The sequence below is a fragment of the Globicephala melas genome, chromosome X, assembly GCF_963455315.2.
Source record: "Globicephala melas chromosome X, mGloMel1.2, whole genome shotgun sequence".
NCBI lineage: Eukaryota > Metazoa > Chordata > Mammalia > Artiodactyla > Delphinidae > Globicephala > Globicephala melas.
In genome coordinates, this window is record NC_083335.1 from 80,163,439 (window position 1) to 80,183,756 (window position 20,318).

Sequence of the window (20,318 nt, forward strand, 5' to 3'; positions counted from 1 at the left end):
TAGGAATGGGGATACAGTGTGGGGGATAGAGAAATCAAATGGAGAATAGAAAAGAATGATTGCTGAATAAGAGGTAGTAAGCAGAAAAGAGGTCACATTGGGGAGAAAGGAAATCTGGAAGTAGGGAGTGAGGGAGGAGACTGACAGGCAGGGAAGGAGACCCCTCTGGAGGCGGAAAGAGGCAGGATCACTTCCGGCTGGGGAGGGGGAGCAAATAGGCTCAGACCTAAGGAGAGGCTTGGAGAGAGCGATGCCTTCTGGACGGGAGAGGTGAGCTAAAGTGCCCTGCTTTACTGAAGACCTTGTGGGGGACTCCAGGCTAGGGTTTGACGTGCTTGACTCCACACATCCCTAGGGTTTGAAGGAAACCTGCTAGAGGTTCAGGAGCTAACCGCATAGAAGTGGTCGGGTAGAGGTGTCTGGACTCGGTTTGCAAGGGAGAAAGGAGAGGGCAGAATCCCCTTTGGGCAACGGAAAGAGAGATCTGGACTCAGTTCGGGCTGCAGGAAGGAGGGATGCTGACCCGGTTGGGACTGCAGAAAAGAGAGATGGAGAAATAGTTCCGGCCATAGAAAGAATGGAACACGATCCAATTAGGTAGGGAGATAGGCGATGGGAGGCTTCGTTTAAACTGGAGAGAGGTCACAGAACCTGGTTTGGGCCACAGAAAGTAGAGACTGGGAGCTAGAAAAAGTAAGAGGCAGAATCCTTATTATACATCTGAAATGACCTGGCTCAGAGGGGAGAAAAGAGGGGCTAGGACCCGGTTGATACCGGTTTGAAAAGAAAGGGACAGAACCTGGTAGCGTTTGGGAAGGATTACACAAAAGGCGAATACCATAGGATTTGTGGGTGGGGTAACCATGTTGCAGTAAGGGCGGGATGGTCACTTGCAGACGTGGAAGTAGGGGTGCGGTGTTGCGGAAGGGGCAGTGCAGGCACTTACTGCAGATCATAGGGAGGGGGCATATAAAGAGAAGAGGAGGTACGGAGGAGTACAGCAGAGCGGAGGGAGGGGGCATTACAGAAAGGGGCAGTGCGCTGCGTGGCTATACTGCAGAGGAGAGGTGTATGGTGTTGGGGAAGGGGCGGAACGAAGAGGTGCTGCAGAGCGGAGGGAGAGGGACCGGTGTTGGGGGAAGGGTTGGAATGAGACGAGATGCAGTTAGAAAGAGTGGGTCAGGAGTGGCGTCAAGATGTTCTGCTGCTCTGAGGGCAGAGGGCTTATGTGGGATTGAGGTGGTCAGGCTGTCCAGTCCACCAAAGCACATGCGCGCTGAGCGCCTGCGGTTGCCCTCGCGCCTCTGGTTGATGTGCATGCGCACTACCGAGTTGCGGTAAGGGTGTTTGTAGGGTAAAGGGGCGGGATCGAGAGCAGGCTTGCGGTTTCTTGGAGGCAAAAGGAGCTAGGATTTGGAAGCCAGATGGTCTGGGTTTCTAGGTATGAGAACCCAGTAGTTGAAGGGTTTGGGGCCCAAGGTTTGATCAGAACCCCCTCCTTCAGGATTGGCAGGAGACCTGATGAATGTCCACCTCCCTCTTATTCTTTCCTGACTCAGGCCCCTTCTCGGCTTTCCAGAAAAATGGATAGGAGAAATGACTCCGATTATAAGATGACCCCGTTCCAGGTGAGGCCCCTCTGCATTCTTGGCAGGCCATCTGCCCTATTCTGAGTTCATTTAAGGCTGTTGAGCCCCTACCACTCTGTAGTTGCATAATTTCCTGCCTAACCTGTTTCAGTCCTCCCCTGAATGGTGGAGGAGGAGGTGAAGAAAACCTGCCTATTTCTTGCTCCCTTCCTCTTCCTTCACCCTCCCCTTCAATCAGTCACCATTCAGAGGAGGGGGAGGTTTTGTAGAAAGGGTGGATTGTAGGGAGGCCAGATGGCTCAGCACGTTATAATCTTAAGTGTGTAGGGCCCTCTGGGAGCCTGGGCTTCACTTCCCTCCAGATGTACAGCCTGAGACAACAGAAGAAGATAGTGTCTTGCTGATGCATACCCTCTTGTCATCAACCAAGGACCTACTAGCTATGGACCCACCAGTTGCCAACCGGCCTAAGAAAAGCAAGACCAAGAAGGCCCCTATTAAGGCTATCACTAAGACAGTACGCACTGCCCCTCCAGTTCCATCTGCCAATGTGATTACCACCAACAAGCCTAAAATAACTTTTCTGGCTTTAAACCTGCCAATCATCCCCCAGATCAACCAGGCTTCAGCTACCACTGAGGTAGCCAATACTCAGGCTTCTTCATTCACTGCTCAGCCTAAGAAAGCCAACAAGACAAAGAGAGTTACTGCTAAGGCAGCCCGAGGCTCCCAATTTCCAACTGGCAGTGAGAGTGTTACTACACAGATCAAGTTACCCTTGTAGGCCCTAAATGTGCCAGTCATCCCACAGACTATCCAGGCTCCGATTGCCACTGAGTCAGCCAATTCTCAAGCCTTGTTAGCCTCCATCAAGCCTAAGAAAGCTCCCAAGGCTAAGAAGGCTAACAATAAGGCCATAACTAGTGCCACTGAGATCTCACTGACTCCATCCACCACCTACTCAGCTACCATCCAAGGCCAAACTAAGAAAACCTCCAAAGCCAAGAAAGCAACTGTTAAGGACACAAATACTGACACTGAACTCCTAGAGACCCCAGATGCCACTGAGACAGCTAGGCAGATTGAGGCCTCAGCAGCAGCTATCTGGCCCAAAAAATCCAAAGTCAAGAAGGCTGCCTATAAGGGCCCAAATTCTGCCTGTGAGATCACTGAGGCCCCACCTGCCGGTCAAATGGTCACAAAACAAGCCCTAGCAGCCACCCTCCGGGTCAAGAGAAGGTACAGGGCTCAGAAGGTTGCCACTAAAGCCCGGACAACTGAAAGCCAGACTCAAATTGACAAAGGGGCCCAGGCCAAGATGACTACCCCTCAGATCAATATAAGTGCCCTTGAGACTCAGGTTGTTGCTGCTGTCCAGGCCCTGGCAGATGACTACCTGGCTCAGTTGAGTCTGGAGCCAACAACCAGGACCCGGGGCAAGAGGAACCGAAAGGTGAGATCTCTGACATCACCATCCTTAACTCTGTACTCCTTTTCCATTCCTATCTGCCTGGTTTGTTCACTTGTTCTTTTAAGTTTACTGAGCCAGTCCCTGCATTCACATAGGCTGTGAGAGATGCTGAGAGGAATGTGATATAGTTCCTGCTGCTTTGCAGTTCAAAAATTGGTGGGGAAATAAGGCATCCATACACTTAGCTACAAACTGGATATAATTCAACTTGTATTTATCAATACATAGTAGTTAGCATGGACCAGGCTTTGTGTTGGGTATAGTCACACAGGTTATGCTTTTATGTTTTAAAGTAACTCTTACCAGCTAGGTCCCAGTGTTACAGATAAGAAAACCAAGTCCCAGAGAGGTGAAGTGACTTGTTGAAGGGGTACAGCTAGTAGAGCCAGTGGTGGCCAAAAGAAGAGGAAGAACCAGACCCTGCCCTTGGGTTGCTCCTGTCTTGGCAGGGAAATGAAACTCCTGACCGGAAGACAGTGAAAGACAAATCTAGAACTCAGTGTGGCTAATGGTAAGGTCAGGACCCCTACAGGGAGGGTTTAGGGGACTTTCAGGAATAGGCAGGGTGAGGAGACAGAGCCATCTCTTTCACCTGGTGATTTTGGACCTTTCTGCTTTCTGATGATGCAGTCCAAGCATCTGAACGGGGATGAGAGAGGTGGTGGTAATTATAGGTGGATTCCATGGGGCCAGAGGCCTCCGCTATCCTGAGATGTGGCCATTTTGCAAGAAAGGGTAAGAATCCAATGCTGCCCAGTCTCTTCTCTTCTTCACCTGCCCTCTTCTCTGTCATTCTTCCAAGTTTTATGAAAACATATTGAGATCTCCCCATGTATTCCTCTTCTCCCAGGCAAATAAGTTTATGAAATACCTGTTGGTTAAGGACCAGACAAAGATCCCCATCAAGCGCTCAGGTAGAGTCATCCCAACCCTCCTCCCTGAGCTCTCCTTTCTACTCCCCTCTCCTCCCTGCCCTGGGGGTAACCATTTAGTTTTATGGCCTCTTCATTCTCTCATCTATCCTCCCCTGCCCTTTTCACACTCTGTCATGGCTGGCATCTCCCATTAACACAGTTCAGGACTCAGACTACACTAACCCCATAGGGCTGGCAAAAGGGCTGCAGCTCTGTGGCCCCTTCTCAGCCCAGCTGCCCCCACCTCTCCCTTCCTGCAGACATGCTGAAGGATGTCATCTAAGAATATGATGAATATTTCCCAGAGATCATTGAACGAGCAAGCTATGCTCTGGAGAAGGTGAGGGACATCCTCTGTGGGATGGGCACAATGGGGAAGTCTTGAATGGAACAAAGGTGTACACGTCCCTTTGCGGGGGACCACAGAGACTCCCTAATCCAGCCCCATCACTGTGCAAATGAGCAGATGATGGCCTAGGGAGGGACGTAGACTAGCCTCGGGTCACACAGCAAGTACAGCTAGGACCCAAGCCACCCAGCTTAGTCCTGGCTTCTGTCTACTGCTGGACATGTCCTGTAGTGTATTTCAGTTGCTCACCTCTCCCTTCCATCCCCCATTATCTGTCTCCCTAGAGTCCCATTAAGCATAAAGACTATTTTGATAACAATAGTACATTTGTTACCTGTTTGCTGTGTTAGTTAAGTGCTTTACATGAATTATTTCACTGCCTAGGCTGAATTTTGTGACCTCACAGGCTATTCTTTTACTTGGCAGATGTTTCGAGTCAATCTGAAGGAAATTGATAAACAAAGTAGCTTGTATATTCTCATCAGCATTCAGGAATCCTCTGCAGGCATCCTGGGAACGTAAGCTGGGAAAGGGCTAGGATGGGAGGGAGGCTTCTGCTTTTGTCCATGGTACTACTCCATCCCTGTCCTCTCTCCACATCCCCTAGGAAGTCAGGAAAGACAGAGCCTAAAAACCCCTTTTCCATATCCCACACGTAGTTGGAGCCCTACACATGATAGTGGTGCCTGTTTATGATTGAATGGAGGTTGTAGAAGCCTGGGACAGGTCATTCCTACTGTCAAGTTTTCTGTATCTCCAGAAGCTTCCCTGTTGTTGCTTGTCTCTTCCTATTGACCTTGGTAGAGTGGTTCCCAAGGGAGGGCTTCCTGGTATGGGTGAATCATGAGGGTTGAAGGGCAGGAGCATCAGTGGGGCCATGCCTAGAATTCTTTTGGAGCTGAGGGGTCTGGAAGAGAAAGAAGGGACTCATATTGGCTGGGTGTCTGGGTTGTAGTGGGTTGACAAATACAAGTACAATTCTATCCTCTCAGCAACCTGGGGAGAGGAAAATGTGATTTTCCCATTTTATGAATAAGGGAGTCTAAGTGCCTTGCCCAGGGTCACATAGAGCTTGAAGCATAGACTGGGCAGAATTCTCTCATATCTGAAGAATCTGGGAGAAGCTAACCTAGTAGGCTGGCTGGTGTGTATTTTTTTGCAGATGGCTGCTGGATGTAAACCTTCTCTCTGTCCCATTATTTCCCTAGGACCAAGGACACACCCAAAATAGATCTTCTCATGATGATTTCTGAGTGTCATTTTTATGAATGGCAACAAGGCCAATGAGGGTGAGTTGCTGGGCTGGCAGCCGAATGGGGGGTCATGGTCGGAATTCCACATGTTCATTTTCTATCCCTGTTTCCTTTTGCCTCCCCTTGCAGCTGTCATCTGGGAGTTGCTGCCCAAGTTGGGGCTGCACCCTGGGTATGATTGGGCTCTGTCAGCAGTTGCTTTCCATGTTGTCCTTTGGCAAGAGAGGATGGTCCCAGGATTGCATCAGCCTGGTGGTCTGGTGGAGGGGGCGGGGTTGCTGGACTGGGTAGAGGGTCCAGGGTTCTGACCTGGGTGGATGGGGAAATGGTCCTGAACTCTCTGCTTCCCCTTTCTCCTATGTTCTTTTTCTGTTCTAAGCTGATATATAAGATAGACCTTCAGGGCATCCCTGATAAAGAACCATCTGGCCTCAACTGCCTGCTTCTAGTGACCATGTGTTCATTACTTTCCTGAGTTCATTGAGATGGCCTTATGTACTAGAGAGGTCTCTTCCATGTTGGGAAATGCCTCTGCCCCCATGTGGGAAGTTCTGATCTTGGTTCATGGGTTATTTTTCCCATTGTTAGGGTAAGGCACTCGCTCTTTGGGGAAGTGAGGAAGCTCATCACAGATGAGTTTGTGAAGCAGAAGTAAGTGGTGTTTGGGGGCTTTGTCAGGCCATGAAGTGTTCTGAGTGTGCCGATCTGGTCCAGAAAGTGCTCGATTGCCCTTTTCTTACACTACCTTTAGAGGTATGGGCATCCTGTTCCCTAGAACTGAGTCCATGGTGGACCATACCAGGGCTGGGCCAGACCAAACACAAGGCCCTTGCTGTGGGGTGTGCTCAGAGCAGAATGCCCAAAGAATGGCTCCTCTGTTTACAACACACCCAATAGAAACTTGGGTTTACTCCTCACAGGTGGCAGGATACTTTGGCCTCCCTGTGACACCATGCCCTATACATGCGTCCCCTGCCACACCAAGTGACTACTTTGCACAGGGCCAATGGGAAATGGCTCAGTATTGGAGGTCAAGACCATGAACTGTGTTTTGGAGTGAGTCTAGGGAAGGAAGGCCTTGGAAATCCTTCTCTAGGAGCTGAGTTTAGTTTTTCTTTGGAGGAGGTTGCCACCTGGTCCCAAGTGGTTAGACAACAGGTTTGCTTGGTTAGAAGCAAGTTTCATTTCCTTTCTTCAAGGTACCTGGAATACAAGAGGGTCCCCAACAGCAGACCACCTGAATATGAGTTCTTCTGGGGCTTGTGCTCCTACCATGAGACTAGCAAGATGAAAGTTCTCAAGTTTGCATGCAAGGTAATAGGAGAGCTGCCCTGACTTGGCATATTAAGGGTACAGGATGTCTCTGGCTGGGGTAGGCAGTGTACAGGGATGGGCAGGTATAGGGCAGTCTGCAGTTCATATATAAGCACATGGAACTTCATTTATGTCCCAGAATGCTGCTTGACATAAAGTTTACATTGTTTCATTCATGTTCATACTTTGTATTAGTCTCCTCAACTGCCATAACAAAATACTATAGACTGGGTGGCTTAAACAACAGAAAATTATTTTATCATAGTCCTGAAGGCTGGAAGTCCTAGATCAAGGTCCAGCAGTGTTAGTTTCTAGTGAAGCCTCTCCTCCTGGCTTGCAGATGAATACCTTTTTGCTGTGTTCATGGTGGTGAGAGAGAGTCTCTTCTTATAAGGACACTAATCCTATTGGATCAAGGACCCACCATTATGACCTCATTAAACTTTACTTCCATAAAGGCCTACCTCCAAATATAGTCACATTCGAGGTTGGTACTTCAAAATATGAATTTTGGGGGGACACAAACATTCAATCCACAACATACTCTCTTATCGTTTCCCATATTACAGATGAAGACACTTAGGCTCAGTGAGATTAAGTAGCTTGTCCAAGGTCACACAGCACCTAAGTTATCGAACTGAAATTGGATCTCAGGACTGACCCATGATAGAGTCCCAACAACTAAGACTTTTTTTTTAAATGCTACTATTAGTTTTATACAAAGCCCATGGTAGGTATTTAATACATAATTACAAATGTTATTTTTCTTATAATGATTGTAATTCTCATTTTAGGTGCAGAAGAAAGACCCCAAGGACTGGGCCGTGCAGTACCGGGAGGCAGTGGAGATGGAAGTCCAAGCTGCAGCTGTGGCTGTAGCTGAGGCTGAGGCCAGGGCTGAGGCAAGAGCCCAAATGGGGATTGGAGAGGAAGCTGTGGCTGGGCCCTGGAATTGGGATGACATGGATATCAACTGCCTAACAAGAGAAGAGTTAGGTAATGATGCTCAGGCCTGGGGCAGATTTTCACTTGAAATTGAGGCCAGAGCCCAAGAAAATGCAAATGCCAGCACCAACATTGACTTCAGCAGAGGATCTAGCACCAGGGCTAGCTATAGCGATGGTGCTAGTACTAGCTTCAGTGGTGTCCCCAGCCCCAGTAATGTCTTTGGTGACAGGGCTGGCATTAGCTTTGGTGGCACATGCAGCACCAGTGCCAGCTTCAGCAGTGTAGCCAGCATTAGCTTTGGTGGCACCTTGCACCAGTACCAACTTCAGTGGTGGGGTCAGCTCTAGTTTCAGTGGCCCACTCAACACCAGTACAAGTTTCAGTGGTGGAGCCAGCTCTGGTTTTGGAGGCATACTCAGTACCCCTGCTGGCTTCAGTGATGCACTCAGTATGAGCACCAGCTTTGGCAGTACACTCGGCACCAGTGCAGTCTTTAGTGGTGCACTTAGCACCAGCACTGGCTTTGGTGGCACACTCAGCACTAGTGTCTACTTTGGTGGCTCTCCCAGTTCCAGTGCCAGATTTGGTGGCAAACTCAGTACCAGTATCTGCTTTGGTGGCTTTCCTAGCACCAGCACTGGTTTTGATGGTGTACTCAGTACCAGTGCTGGTTTAGCTGGTGTACCAGCTCTTTCAGCAATAGCACTGACTTTGGTGGTACACCAAGCACCAGCTTCTGCTTTGGTGATTCTCCCAGCACTGGTGCCAGCTTTGGTGGTACACTCAGCACCAGTCTTGGCTTAGGTGGTGCACTCAACACCAGTGCTGGTTTTAGCAGTGCTGTCAGCATTAGCATTGCCTTCAACAGTGCACCCAGTGCCAACTCTGGCTTTGGCAGTGTGTTCAGCACCAGTACTGACTTCAGTGGGGCACCTAACACCACTACTGACTTTGGCAGTGCTCCCAGTACCAGCATTAGCTTTGGTGGAGCCCCCAGCACCAGATTCTGCTTTGGCAGTGTGTCTAACACCAACCTATGTTTTGGTGGCCCTCCTAGTACAAGCACCTGCTTTAGTGGTCCTACCAGTGCCAGTTTTGGTGATGGACTCAGCACCAGTGCTGGTTTCAGCTTTTGTGATGGGTTAAGCACCAGCACTGGATTTGGTGGTGGACTGAGCACCAACTCTGGCTTTGGTGGTGGACTGATCTCCAGTGATATCTTTGGTGGTGGGCTGGGCACCAATGCTGGTTTTGGCAGCACACTTGGCACCAGTGCTGACTTTAGTAGTGGCCTCAGCATCAGTGATGGCTTTGGCGGTGGGCCTAATACCAGCTTCGATGGAAGACTGAGCACCATCATTGGCTTTGGCAGTGGTTCCAACACCAGCACTGGCTTTATTGGTAGACCCACTTCCATTGTTGGCTTTGGCAGTGGACTGAGCACCGATGCTGACTTCAACGGTGGACCAAGCAGTAGTGCTGGCTATGGCAGTGGACCGAGCAATGCTGCTGGCTTTAGTGGTGGAGCCACCAGCCTTGGTGCCTGTAGCTTCTCCTATGGCTAGTGAGGTTTCAGGTAATTACAACATTTCCACAGCCAAGGCCGATGGGGATGGGTATAAGAGCTGGGAGATGTTATAAGAAACCCCAAGGTGGGAGGGCAGGGTGGGGAGATGAGCACAATGAAGGAAGTATGAGAAAATAGTATATTTGGTGCTAAAATGTGTTTCTGTTTGGTGTTTTGTTTTCAGATTTATATCGCATGTTTACAGATACCGCTAATGAATTGCAGCAGTCCTTCCCATGGAGCCAAGGTACATCCTTGGAATCTTTGTCCACGTAGCAATCTAAGCAGATATTACCAATCAGCTGAGGGTGACATACTATGAAAAAATCTGTTTACCAATCCTGCTTTGTTGTTTGCTTTCTGTGTCTTGTCATATTTGATATGAGTTACATTAAATTTGAAAAATGAATTGCGGTTTGTTCTGTCTTTTAATGTGCCTAAGTTGTTGTGAGTGACATTTTGGGTTCATATAAGAGCTAGAGATAAGCATAGCTCTTTGGGGAAGGTGGGCTCCAGCTTTAGGCTAAAAGGCAAGTATGACTTCAGTGGGGTAGAGATGTGGGGAAAGCATAGCAGGCAAGGGGATAATACCTTAAGTCAAGATCTAGAAGGAGAAAGCCTGGAACAGAAGGCAAAGGGAGAGGGTTCTGGAGAGTAAGTATAGATTCATTTTGAGATATTTGTGTAAGAATGGGAGGGATATAGAGGGACGTAACTAAAGGTGGACATGGGAACAAGGGAGGACTTTTTTGGGATAGGAGAGAGACCTGAGCATGTTGCATAGACAGTGGGGGCAAAAGCCAATAGAGAAGGACAGGATATAGATATGGAATAGTCAGGAACTGACTGAATCAACCCGTCCTTGGGGAGGTGGGATGGATAGAATACCAGAGAATAGAGGGTGACCCTGACTTTGAACAGGATTTAAGGGTGGCTCTAGAAGGAGATAAATGTAGATTTGCTTCAAGCAGTGATCCCAATAAAAAAAGTGATGTGGATCATACAATGTTTGTGTCTTGCTGGTGGTTGTGATGGAAGGACAAACAAAGTCAGGGGGTGTATGCATCTGTCTCTTCGCAACTGGGTTGCTGCTATCTGCCCACAGTAGCTGCATGGAGATTGGCTGAAGAAATAGAATGTAGGATGCAAGCTGGCCAGGTATGGAAGAACAGTGAAGAGGAAGAGGACTGGTGGATTGGGAGATAATGGAGGAATCAAAGGACTATACTCTTGATGCAGTACAAGAACAAGTATTGTTCATTCAAGAAATACTACATACATGCCTGCTGTGTGGGAGGCATGCTGCTAGGGATCCTGTGGATGACACAGAGAGTTTTAAGGACCAGGGGGCCAGTGGTCAGATAGTGGGATGCTTGTATTTAAGAAGTCAGACTGTAGAGAAGTCTAGATGATGCCAACCAAGCAGTGAGTGGCTGAAGGGAAGATGCTCACTGAAGTTGAGGGGGCAGGACACTAGGAGACCAGGGTATTGTCTGAATCATTTATATGGACAGTGAAATAACTCAGGATGGCAACAAGAGTTGGAGAAGGAAGGAGAACTGTGGTCTGAGTGCAGATTCTTCTTTGAATGTAGGGATGAAGGTGTCATGTTCCCAGCTATGTTGCCCACGAAGAAACAAGGCCATAAGCACTCACATGAACCTATCTCCACCCTCACATTTGGAGGTACTACTCCAAAGTCCTTCTTTCCAGGTAGTTCTCACCCAGTCCATACCCCAACAGCACCAGAGCCATTTCATAGGGTCAGGATCTTAAGAGGATCTTGTGGGAAAAGCCTCACAATGACCTCCTTTCCCCTTTTGTAGGCAGTAAGAGAAGTCTTTATTGATCAGGAAATAGGAATTAAGAAGGAAAAAGTTTCATCCTGACCTAGACAGCTCCTTAGTTGTAGCTAGAAATCAAGACCTGTTTTGGAGCTGATGAGGGTTTCTTCACTGGAAGCAGGTCTCTTTCAGTGAGGCCAACTCCAGAGTGTTCTCAGTGTAAGAGAAGAGCAACAATAGCAGCTCCTAAACGTGAAAGATAGCGAGGACAGAGGCAGTTTTATGTCTTAGAAAGGGCTCAGTAGTGGGCAGGGACAGTGTCCAGGGCTTCCTCAGGTTCCCGGCTGACGTCCACATTCTGAGAGGAGAGAACCCAGTATTAGCAGGAAGCAGCCAGCAGTGTGGAGCCCCCACCCCTCCCTGCCTCTTGTCCTCACTGCCAGGCTCCCCTATTTCAGCCAAGCCTGGATCCTGACCCTCTTCTCAGGCAAGCCTGGGGGAACCTCAGCCAGAGGCCTTTTAGGCAGGGTTGCTCTAGCTGTGCGTGTCTAGGGTGCCTCAGGTCTGGGCTGTGGTTCCTGCATTTCTGGGTGCTGGTTATTCTACCTGTTGGTGGAAACACCCAAGCTCTGTGGGACTGGGGCTGCCTTTCTGCAGGGGAGGGTGCTTTCACCATGTGCCAGCTTAGGACACAGAGTCCCTCACCTACCTCAGGCTTCTCCCGATGTGTGTTTACAGCCTCCACGTTCAGGTAGATGGACTCCACTTTGCAGCCTCAGAAAAGAACAACCCGTTCATCCATAAGCCACCCGGGTAAGCACAGGTCTTTCCTGAGGTGTCATTCCCTCCTCCACCCGTCACCACCCACACCCCGAGCTCCATGCTGTGTGCAGACTGTGACTGCCCTTTAGGGAGGGGAATTTAGACCACTTGTGTGATGTCAGGGGAAGACACTAGGCCTAAGATACAGGAATGGGGCATCCTCCCAGCTCTTCCCCTAATAGTCTCAGACTTCTCTGAGCCTCCCTTGCCCAGTTGTCAATGGGAATGAGAGATGACAAGAGATGATTTTTGCACCCCTCCCCAGCTCTTGTCTGTGAGACAGAAACCTAATAATAACAATGGAGCTCTGTGGATCCTCCCAGCTGTGTTAGGTGCTAAAGTGGTGGAAGAGTCCTGGTGTCTCTGCCTGGGGCGACCAGTCCCAGGTAAAATTTATTTCCAGAACTATGCGGTTATGGCAACATCAGAGGTGTGGAAGGTCAGAAGGGAGTTCTAGGAAGCCTGAAGAAAGAGGAGGGTGGTATCATTGGGGCCTGGAGTGGGCAGAGGAGGCCCAATGCCTATGGAAGTCCCCTTAGCTCCATCCCTGTGGATTGAACACTAATCCAGGTTTCAGTACACCATCTGCCCTCTTCATACTCCAGAATAGATTTGAGTCTGTCTCTTCATCGCTCATGAACATTCCAGAGCTGACTAATGCCCCCAAAGAGAGTCTCAACTGCCCGGGCTGGTCTTTGAACCCTCTCTTCAAATCTGGCCCCAACATACACTTATTCATCTGGTCCCTTTTGGGGACCCCCTCTTCTACAGCTTTGTGCTGTATGATTGGTGCTCTGGTAGAGACAGAGAAAGCTGGGGCCAGGTCCCAGATTTAGAGGCCACCTCAGTCCTTCCCCATTCTCATCTTGCTATCACAAGCCCTGCCTCTACCAAGACATCCAACTACCCACCCAGGAAATCTCTCTCAGGACTCTTCTGGGAAAATGCTAGGCATTGCAGGCATGCTCATGGTGTCTATGTGCTTTTCCCCAGATGAAGGTAGGGGACTCACCATAAGCCACAGGTGTAAGTTTGAGCACTGTGTGCAGAGGGCACCTGAGATAAGGCAGCTCATCTAGAAAGGAGGAGAGAGCAGCCCTCAGAGACAGGGTGCTGGGGAAGGCACCACCTCCCCAGGCCTCCAGGCTTGCAGCACTCTCCCTTTCCACCCCCTTCCCCATGGTTGTCTTCACCTGGGCCCTTCTCCCCCACAGTCTTCAGAGACAGTGCTGAGAGCAGGGTGGGGAAGGAGGAAGAGAGCAGAGAGGCAGCCTCAGGAGCAGGGAGGAAGGAGGGCCCTGGAGATCGCAGACAGACCCTGGGTCCCCCAGACGCTGAGGATGGTCACCTTGGAGGTGGCCGACCTCCTCACCCACAGGGCAAACATAAGACCAAGGCAGGCCTCCCTCCCGCCCCAACCTCAGCCCTTCCATGGGCTCCCCCACCACAAAGGCCCACAACAGGTCCCAGCAAGTGTTTTCTGAGGCCCTACTATGCGCTGGGGCCGTGGCTGAGGTGTGCGTGCACCTTGGCAGCTCCCGCAGCTTTCTCCCCAGCCCAGGCCTGTGCCCTCTGACTCCTGGGACACTTGTTGATGGACAAGCATTCACCGATTCACTTGTTTCCAGTTACTGAGGATTATGTATAAAGTTGTTCTGAATATTCGCATGCAATTACTCGTATGGCCTTGATGACATTCAGACAGCCCTGATGGGAGGTGATGATCAGGCCCATTCCATGGATGAGGACACTGAGGTTCTGAGAGGGAAGGCACTTGCCCTATATCCCACAGCCAGGAAGTGGCAGTGCTGGGACTCGAGCCCAGGATGCTTTGAGGCCAAATGTGTGCTCTTCCCACTGCAGTCTGCTTCCACTGCCTTCGAGGGACTCACAGTGTTGTGGGGTGACACCCCCACCTCACTCCTCTCTGCAGACATCCACCCTCCTGACCACCCAGGCAACCTATACGGCTCCCCATCTCCCTTCATTGAGCCAGAACTCCACCCCTCACGGCCTCCCTGCCCCTGAGGTTCACCGTAGGCTTTTAAGGCCTGCCACTGACCACTCAGCCTCCTGACACATAAGATTTGGCAATTTCCTGGGCAACCAGTCTGCTCCTCCTCTTTGCCTTTGTCACCATCATCTTCAGGTGCTGGGCCCAGTGCTTTTGGTGCACTATCTCATTCCATCCTCACTGATACTCTGCAGGAGTTACTGTTCCTCACTGCACACATGACAAAATAGATTCAGAGAAGGGAAGCGACTTGCCTGAGGTCTCTGACCCAGCTCTGCCACTGCCTGCACAAGTGACCTCAGCCTTGACTTTTCCCTTTCTGGTCCCTAAAGTTCCTATCTCTCATAGCACAGGATTGGACCCAGCTCTGAGGTCTTATGGGTCTGAGTTCTCAGTCACACCATCTCTCTGGGTCTCAGTTTCCTCACGTGAGTGATAGGGGCAAGAGCATGTGCCCAGCCCTGCCTGGCCCAGCTCTTAAGACAGCTGTGAGAAGATGGCATGGCCTGTGCATGAAAGTGGTTAGTAAGTGGGTAAAGCAGTGTGCAAACGGGAGATGCATGTGCTTCCCATGCACCTCACATGTGTCTGAAGTGAGAGGCCTCTGGAATGCACCTGAGATTGGTACCTCTCCTTGAGCCCTGTGATCTTGGGCAATTCCTTCATCCCTCAGAGCTTCCATTTCCTCTTCTGCACAGCTGGGGTTACAAGACCGGCCTCACAGTCTCAAAAATAGTACTGAGCAGTAGAGATGTGGACAGTATCAGAAATCTAGCAGCACCACCCCACCCCCTGTCATCTTTTTTCCATTGAAGAGATTGAGGACCAAGCAGAGGAAATTACTTGTCCAATGTCAAGTTTTCAAGTCCCAGGGGTTCCAATTCTAGATGACTCCATATTACAAGTGCCCTTTGCTTGGAAGCTAGCATCATAGAAAAGATCCAAGTCTGCAGGATATTGTACACTTCAAATATGACTTTGCATTGTCCTCACACTCCCTCCCTCCAGTATCCTGGAGATGTCAGTGCTTCAGCATTCATGTCAGAAATGGACTCTCCCACCTGAAGGTGACACAACAGTCTCTTGCCAGGCCAGCTGCCTTAGTTTGCATTTCAGTATTTGTAGTCAGTGTAGATACTCTGTAAATTAAAATATCTAGATGTTTTTTATAAAAAGAAATTATCATTTAAAAATTTTAAATGAAAACATCAATATCTTGGGGAAATCATCCCTATAGCAAAGACAGAAACCTATAATCAAAATCAAGAGACCACAAGAGGTCCCATTCCACCTGAGAACAGCATGCCTCAGACAAATACTGGCTCATCTTTTTCAGGTTGAGGCAGACTGTTAAGGTTGGCTTTGAAAATGTTATCTCAGAGTAACACTGATATTAATAATAGCAGCTAACACTTACATGGCCCATACTTTGTGTCATGAACTGTTCTAAGCTCTTTATGTTAAATATGTTCATTTATTTAAACTTCATCATTATTCTCCCCATTTTACAGATAAGGAAACTGAGAACAGAGAGGTTAAAGTAATTTGCCAAAAGTATTATGTGACAGAGCAAGAACTTGAACACATGCACCCTTGCTCTAGATCCCGTGCTCTTAACTATTAAGATATAAACCACCAATTTCTGGTGTCAGAGTCTCAACTCACATGCAGCTCCCATGCCAGGAACAGAGAGAACAGTGGTACCTGAGCTCTTGTCCAGGAAGTAGGCCAGGAGGCACCGCATGACAGCCTGGTGGCAGATCACCAATACATTTTCCTGCCGTTCTAGCTCCATTATAACTGGCTCCAGACGCTGGACCAGATCCTCATAGGACTGAAAGGGAGAGAAACACTTGGGTAAGAAGAGGAGATGAGGCACATTTGCCCAGAGGAGAAGAATTCTACACTAGGAATCAGGAAAACTTGGCTGTGGTGCCAGTTCCGTTGTTGGTCCAGCAGTATGACCTTAGGCAACTCACTTCCTTCTTAGGGCCTTAGTTTCTCATCTATTAAATGGGGGCAACCAATATAGTAGAGTAAATAACAATAATAAAATTTCCACTAAAATTCCCTAGAAAATCTGGATAAAATAAATGTCTGCACTGCTGATCTTTCAAGAAAATGAAGGAAACGTTATGAATATATGGTTCCAAAATGAAGAAAAACTGAAAAAAAGAGTGATAAATGGATATAGAAGCCACAACTCCCATGAGGGCATTTGCCAATCACAGTATCCAAGAGACTTGAGCTTTTAAAACCTTATAGAAACACGAGACAAGGCCTTAGGTGTGTACGAGATGGGGATTTGGGACTGAGACTCTCACAAAAATCTGAGACCTTCAAAGGACTACATCCTCAGAAAAACTATAAACTAAAAAATATATCCACAGGCAAAGGGAAACAGTAAGAAAATATATCTGTCTCTGCCTGACTCTTGGTGGAAAAAATTAGGAAAAGCCTCCTGTAAGAATGTATAACCACAAGCCTATCCTCAGGTGGATTTGTGGTTGAGAATTATACTACCTATGTGTTTTAGAAAATGCTAAGCTGAGAGTTTAATAAAAAGTGATTTCAAGTCATTAGCTCCCAAGAGTGTCTGGAAGAAGCAAATGGAAATTCTCTCTGGATTCTCTCAACTCAGACTGCATGGGATTCCCATAGATAAATTTTCATCAAACTGAAGCTCACATAACATGCAAGGAAAATAAGCTATCATGAGTAAAAATAAGCAGAAACAACAAGAACCCTAACAACTTAAGATAAAGGATCCACAATATAAAATGAATATGCTTGAGATTTTGAAAGAAATAAAAGATTGAATCAAAAATGTAAGGAAGAAATAAGATGCTATTGAATATATGATCTAGATTTGAAAAAGAACTAAGTAGAATTTCTATAAATGAAAGATATAGTCATTAAAATGGAAAACTCAATGGATAGAGTAAACAGCAGATTAGATACAATTCAAGAAATACTGTTCTGGAAGATAGAGCTGAAGAAATTACTCAGAATGTAGCAAAGAGATTGAAAATAAGAAGAAGTTAGGAGACATAAAGGATAGAGACAGGACTAACACACATCTAATTGCATTTCAAGGAGATAATAGAGAAAATATGAGAGAGGAATATTTAAAGATATAATGTCTGGGAATTTTCTAGAATCGATGAAGAATCCTAGTCCTCAGATTCAGGAAGTCCAATTAACCCCAAGCAAGATAAATGAAAAGAAATTAATATTTAGACATATCAGAGTGGAACTAAAAGCCATAGAGACCCAAAGACCCTAAATGCAGCCAGAGAGAAAAGAAATGACAATTAGAATTTCAGGAGACTTCTTAACCATGTTAGAAGCCAGAAGACAGTGGGGACAATATCTCCAAAGTGCCGAGAGAAAACTGTCATCCTAGAGTTTTATACCTTGCCAAAATACCATCTAGGATTAAGATCCACCCCTCCTTAAAGACATTTTTAGACAAAAAGAAAGGTGAGTTTACTACCAACAGATCCTCCTAAAGAAACTTCTAAAGGAAGATAGACATTGAACCCAGAAGGAAAACTTCAGCTGTAAGGAGAAAGAATGATCAAGGGAATGATCAAGGAAATTGGATATATGTGGCTAAATCTAAATAAACACTGACTGTATACAATATTATTTTTTAGCGAATAAGAATTATATTTTAATTGGATAAGTGATTTTACCCCTTTTCCACTATATAAAATCCATCTAGGAGAACAGTATGGAGGTTCCTTAAAAACTAAAAATAGAACTATCATATGATCCAGCAATGCTACTCGTAGGCATATATCCAGAGAAAACCATAATTTGAAAAGATATATGCACCTAATGTTCACTGCAGCACGATTTATAATAGTCAAGACATGGAAGCAAGCTAAATGTCCATCAACAGATGAATGGATAAAGAAGATGTGGTATATATATATATATGATGTGGTATATATATATATATATATATGAATATATGTATATGTATAACTGAATCACTTTGCTGTACACCTGAAAGTAACACAACATTGTAAATCAACTATAATTCAACAAAATTTTTAAAAAAGAAAAAAATCCATCTATGTGGGTACAAAGTTTATTAAGTGTTTGGAAGTAGCTCTATTTTGTCTAGCATTTATAATAATTCTACTCTGGTAATATTGATTTAACTTAAAAAATATAATATGTTGGTATTATAGGAACAAATAGTGATATATTCTGATAGATTGTTGTAAATTGAAGTGCTTCAGTAAGCATTAATTCAATCAACATCTACTTAGTAAGTTGTACTTACAATAATAAATCTATTAATAACAATAATAAGTCATCTGGGGGATAAGACACAAGTTTGAAGTAAAATATAAAACAACAATTAACATGTAAGTTAAGAGAGGGAGTGACCAGAGTTGTAACATTTTTATATTGTTTTAGGGGGTGGGTGGAGATATTGATTTTTAGATTTTGTCAATCACACATATTAAAATGTTAAGAGTAACTCTAAAAGAAAGGAGATTGTATAAGTCAAATATAGATGTAAAAACTCTATCAATTCTAAAGAAGGAAGGAAAAGAGAAAAGATAAACTAAGCCTAGAGAGCTCAAAATAAGAGAATAGAAAGAAGTTCAAATAAATCAGTAATTACAATAAAAGTAAGTGTACCAAATTTACAATTCAAAAGACATACATTTTCAATTTTTATTAAAACCAATAAAAGTCAACTATACGCTGTCTATAAGAAACAAAATAAACATACACAGAGAAGTTGAAAGTAAATGACTAAAGATGAACTAAGCAAATACTGACCAGAAGAAATCTTATATAGCTATATTAATATCATATAAAATACACTTTTAGGCAGAAAGCATTATTAGGGGGAAAGAGGCTTGCTCACTATGTAATAATAAAATATACAATTCACTAAGGAGATATAATTGCTTTAATTTTGTATGCCTCTAACAACATAACCTCAAAATATATAAAGGAAAATGAGGGCAAAGTCGGACTGACTTCATAATGTCATTTTTGAGGATGAAAATACACATGTGAAAGTGCTTTGTAACACAGGATATCTATTGTTTCTTCTCTGATATCCTGCTTTCTGATAATTGTTCCCTGGAATCTATCAAAAATGGAGTATGACTAACAAATATTCTAACATGTGGAACTGGCTAAATGGAGACTGGGTTGAAAACAACGAGGATTTACCTCACATGGGAATAGGGAACTGATAGTCCGGTTCATGTGGTGGCAAAGAAGTTGGATAAACCATTAGCCATTGTCCCTTGGGACTCCAACCCACAGTCCAGAGAGGCTGGAGCTTTAGGCAACTTGGCAATAAAATGTCAGGAAATTAGAGTATATTGAACTATTTCAAATACCTTTAGTGTAAGGATATCAAATTCAAAGTTTAGGACAAAGTGAGTCCTCCTGAAAGAAGACAGGAAAATAATCAGGCAAATGTGTAGCTTTTAAAAAAAGGGGAATCTGTTGCCTATAGCTAAGAATGAGAGAGCAAAGGGCCAGATAATCATATGCCTTGCGGGATGGAAGATGCTGCAAAATTTGCTTTACCCTGTTTTTAAAGCTGTCTAGGAAAATATGGAATCCTGGTAGTTGGAATAGAGATACTGGGGAGGAGTCCTAAGAGTCTGGTCACCCCTCCAAACCTTACCTCTCCCTTGGGATAGCGGTAGCGATATTTATCTTGGTCTCGTAGTGCAAATTCTTCAGGGTAGTGCTCTTGGATTTCTTCGTAGGTCATCTCCTCACAGACACCCTGAGAAAAATTATTTGGGGACAAAAGTATTCACAAGTTGAAATCCCCACAACCTTTACCATAGTTCTGAAGCCAATGATTGTGGAACGTTAGCACACAAGCACCTGGGTTTCTGTGAACACAGCTCTAGGTCTGCGTCTGTTGTCTGAATGTATGTGTGTATGTATGCACAAGGTGTGTAGCTGTGTGGATGTGAGAATGAGTGCATGTGTATAGGTGTGTTCAGGCTGAGTGTATGGTGGGTATCTGGTGTTTCTCTATGGTTGTCTCCAAAGGTTTATAGGTGTACATTGTATATATGAGTGTGTACTTTTATAAATTTGTGGGGATTTGTGACTGTGTTTATCTGTGTGTGTGCAGCATGATTATGGTGTGTACTTGTGGTATGTTTAAGGTTCTATGCTGTTGGTTGTGTTTTTGTCTCAGCATATGTATAGTGTATTGGTGTGAGTGTGTGTGTATGAAGACTGTCTGATCATCTAAGAATCTGCCTGCATGGGTGTCTCTGTGGTCT

At 46.1% G+C, this 20,318-nt stretch overlaps 2 protein-coding genes and 1 non-coding gene across 3 annotated transcripts in view; 2 read left to right on the forward strand and 1 right to left on the reverse strand.

Annotated features, from left to right (window-relative positions):
- Positions 1-200: 200 nt before the first annotated feature.
- Positions 201-9,403, forward strand: LOC115849824 (trophinin-like). Its single transcript, XM_030851437.2, is given in 14 exon segments — positions 201-270; positions 1,560-3,042; positions 3,691-3,795; positions 3,911-3,974; positions 4,235-4,314; positions 4,750-4,841; positions 5,532-5,571; positions 5,573-5,612; positions 5,706-5,748; positions 6,165-6,227; positions 6,776-6,890; positions 7,685-8,142; positions 8,144-8,519; positions 8,522-9,403. Coding segments are annotated over 13 exon segments (3,408 nt in total). The 5' UTR covers positions 201-270; positions 1,560-1,992.
- LOC115849829 (small nucleolar RNA SNORA11) lies at positions 6,413-6,541 on the forward strand. The gene has a single exon (XR_004038157.1). It is a non-coding gene; the product is annotated as a small nucleolar RNA SNORA11 (small nucleolar RNA).
- Positions 9,404-11,324: 1,921 nt separating the features above from the next.
- The window catches only part of PFKFB1 (6-phosphofructo-2-kinase/fructose-2,6-biphosphatase 1), a 68,637-nt gene continuing 59,643 nt past the window's right edge, over positions 11,325-20,318 (reverse strand). The window contains exons 10-14 of the mRNA XM_060292153.1: positions 19,700-19,804; positions 15,730-15,859; positions 13,024-13,086; positions 11,899-11,963; positions 11,325-11,547 (exon numbers count right to left, since the gene is read on the reverse strand). Of these exons, the coding sequence (XP_060148136.1) occupies positions 11,488-11,547; positions 11,899-11,963; positions 13,024-13,086; positions 15,730-15,859; positions 19,700-19,804 (423 nt within the window). The 3' untranslated portion in view covers positions 11,325-11,487. The remainder of the gene's footprint in view (positions 11,548-11,898; positions 11,964-13,023; positions 13,087-15,729; positions 15,860-19,699; positions 19,805-20,318) is intronic.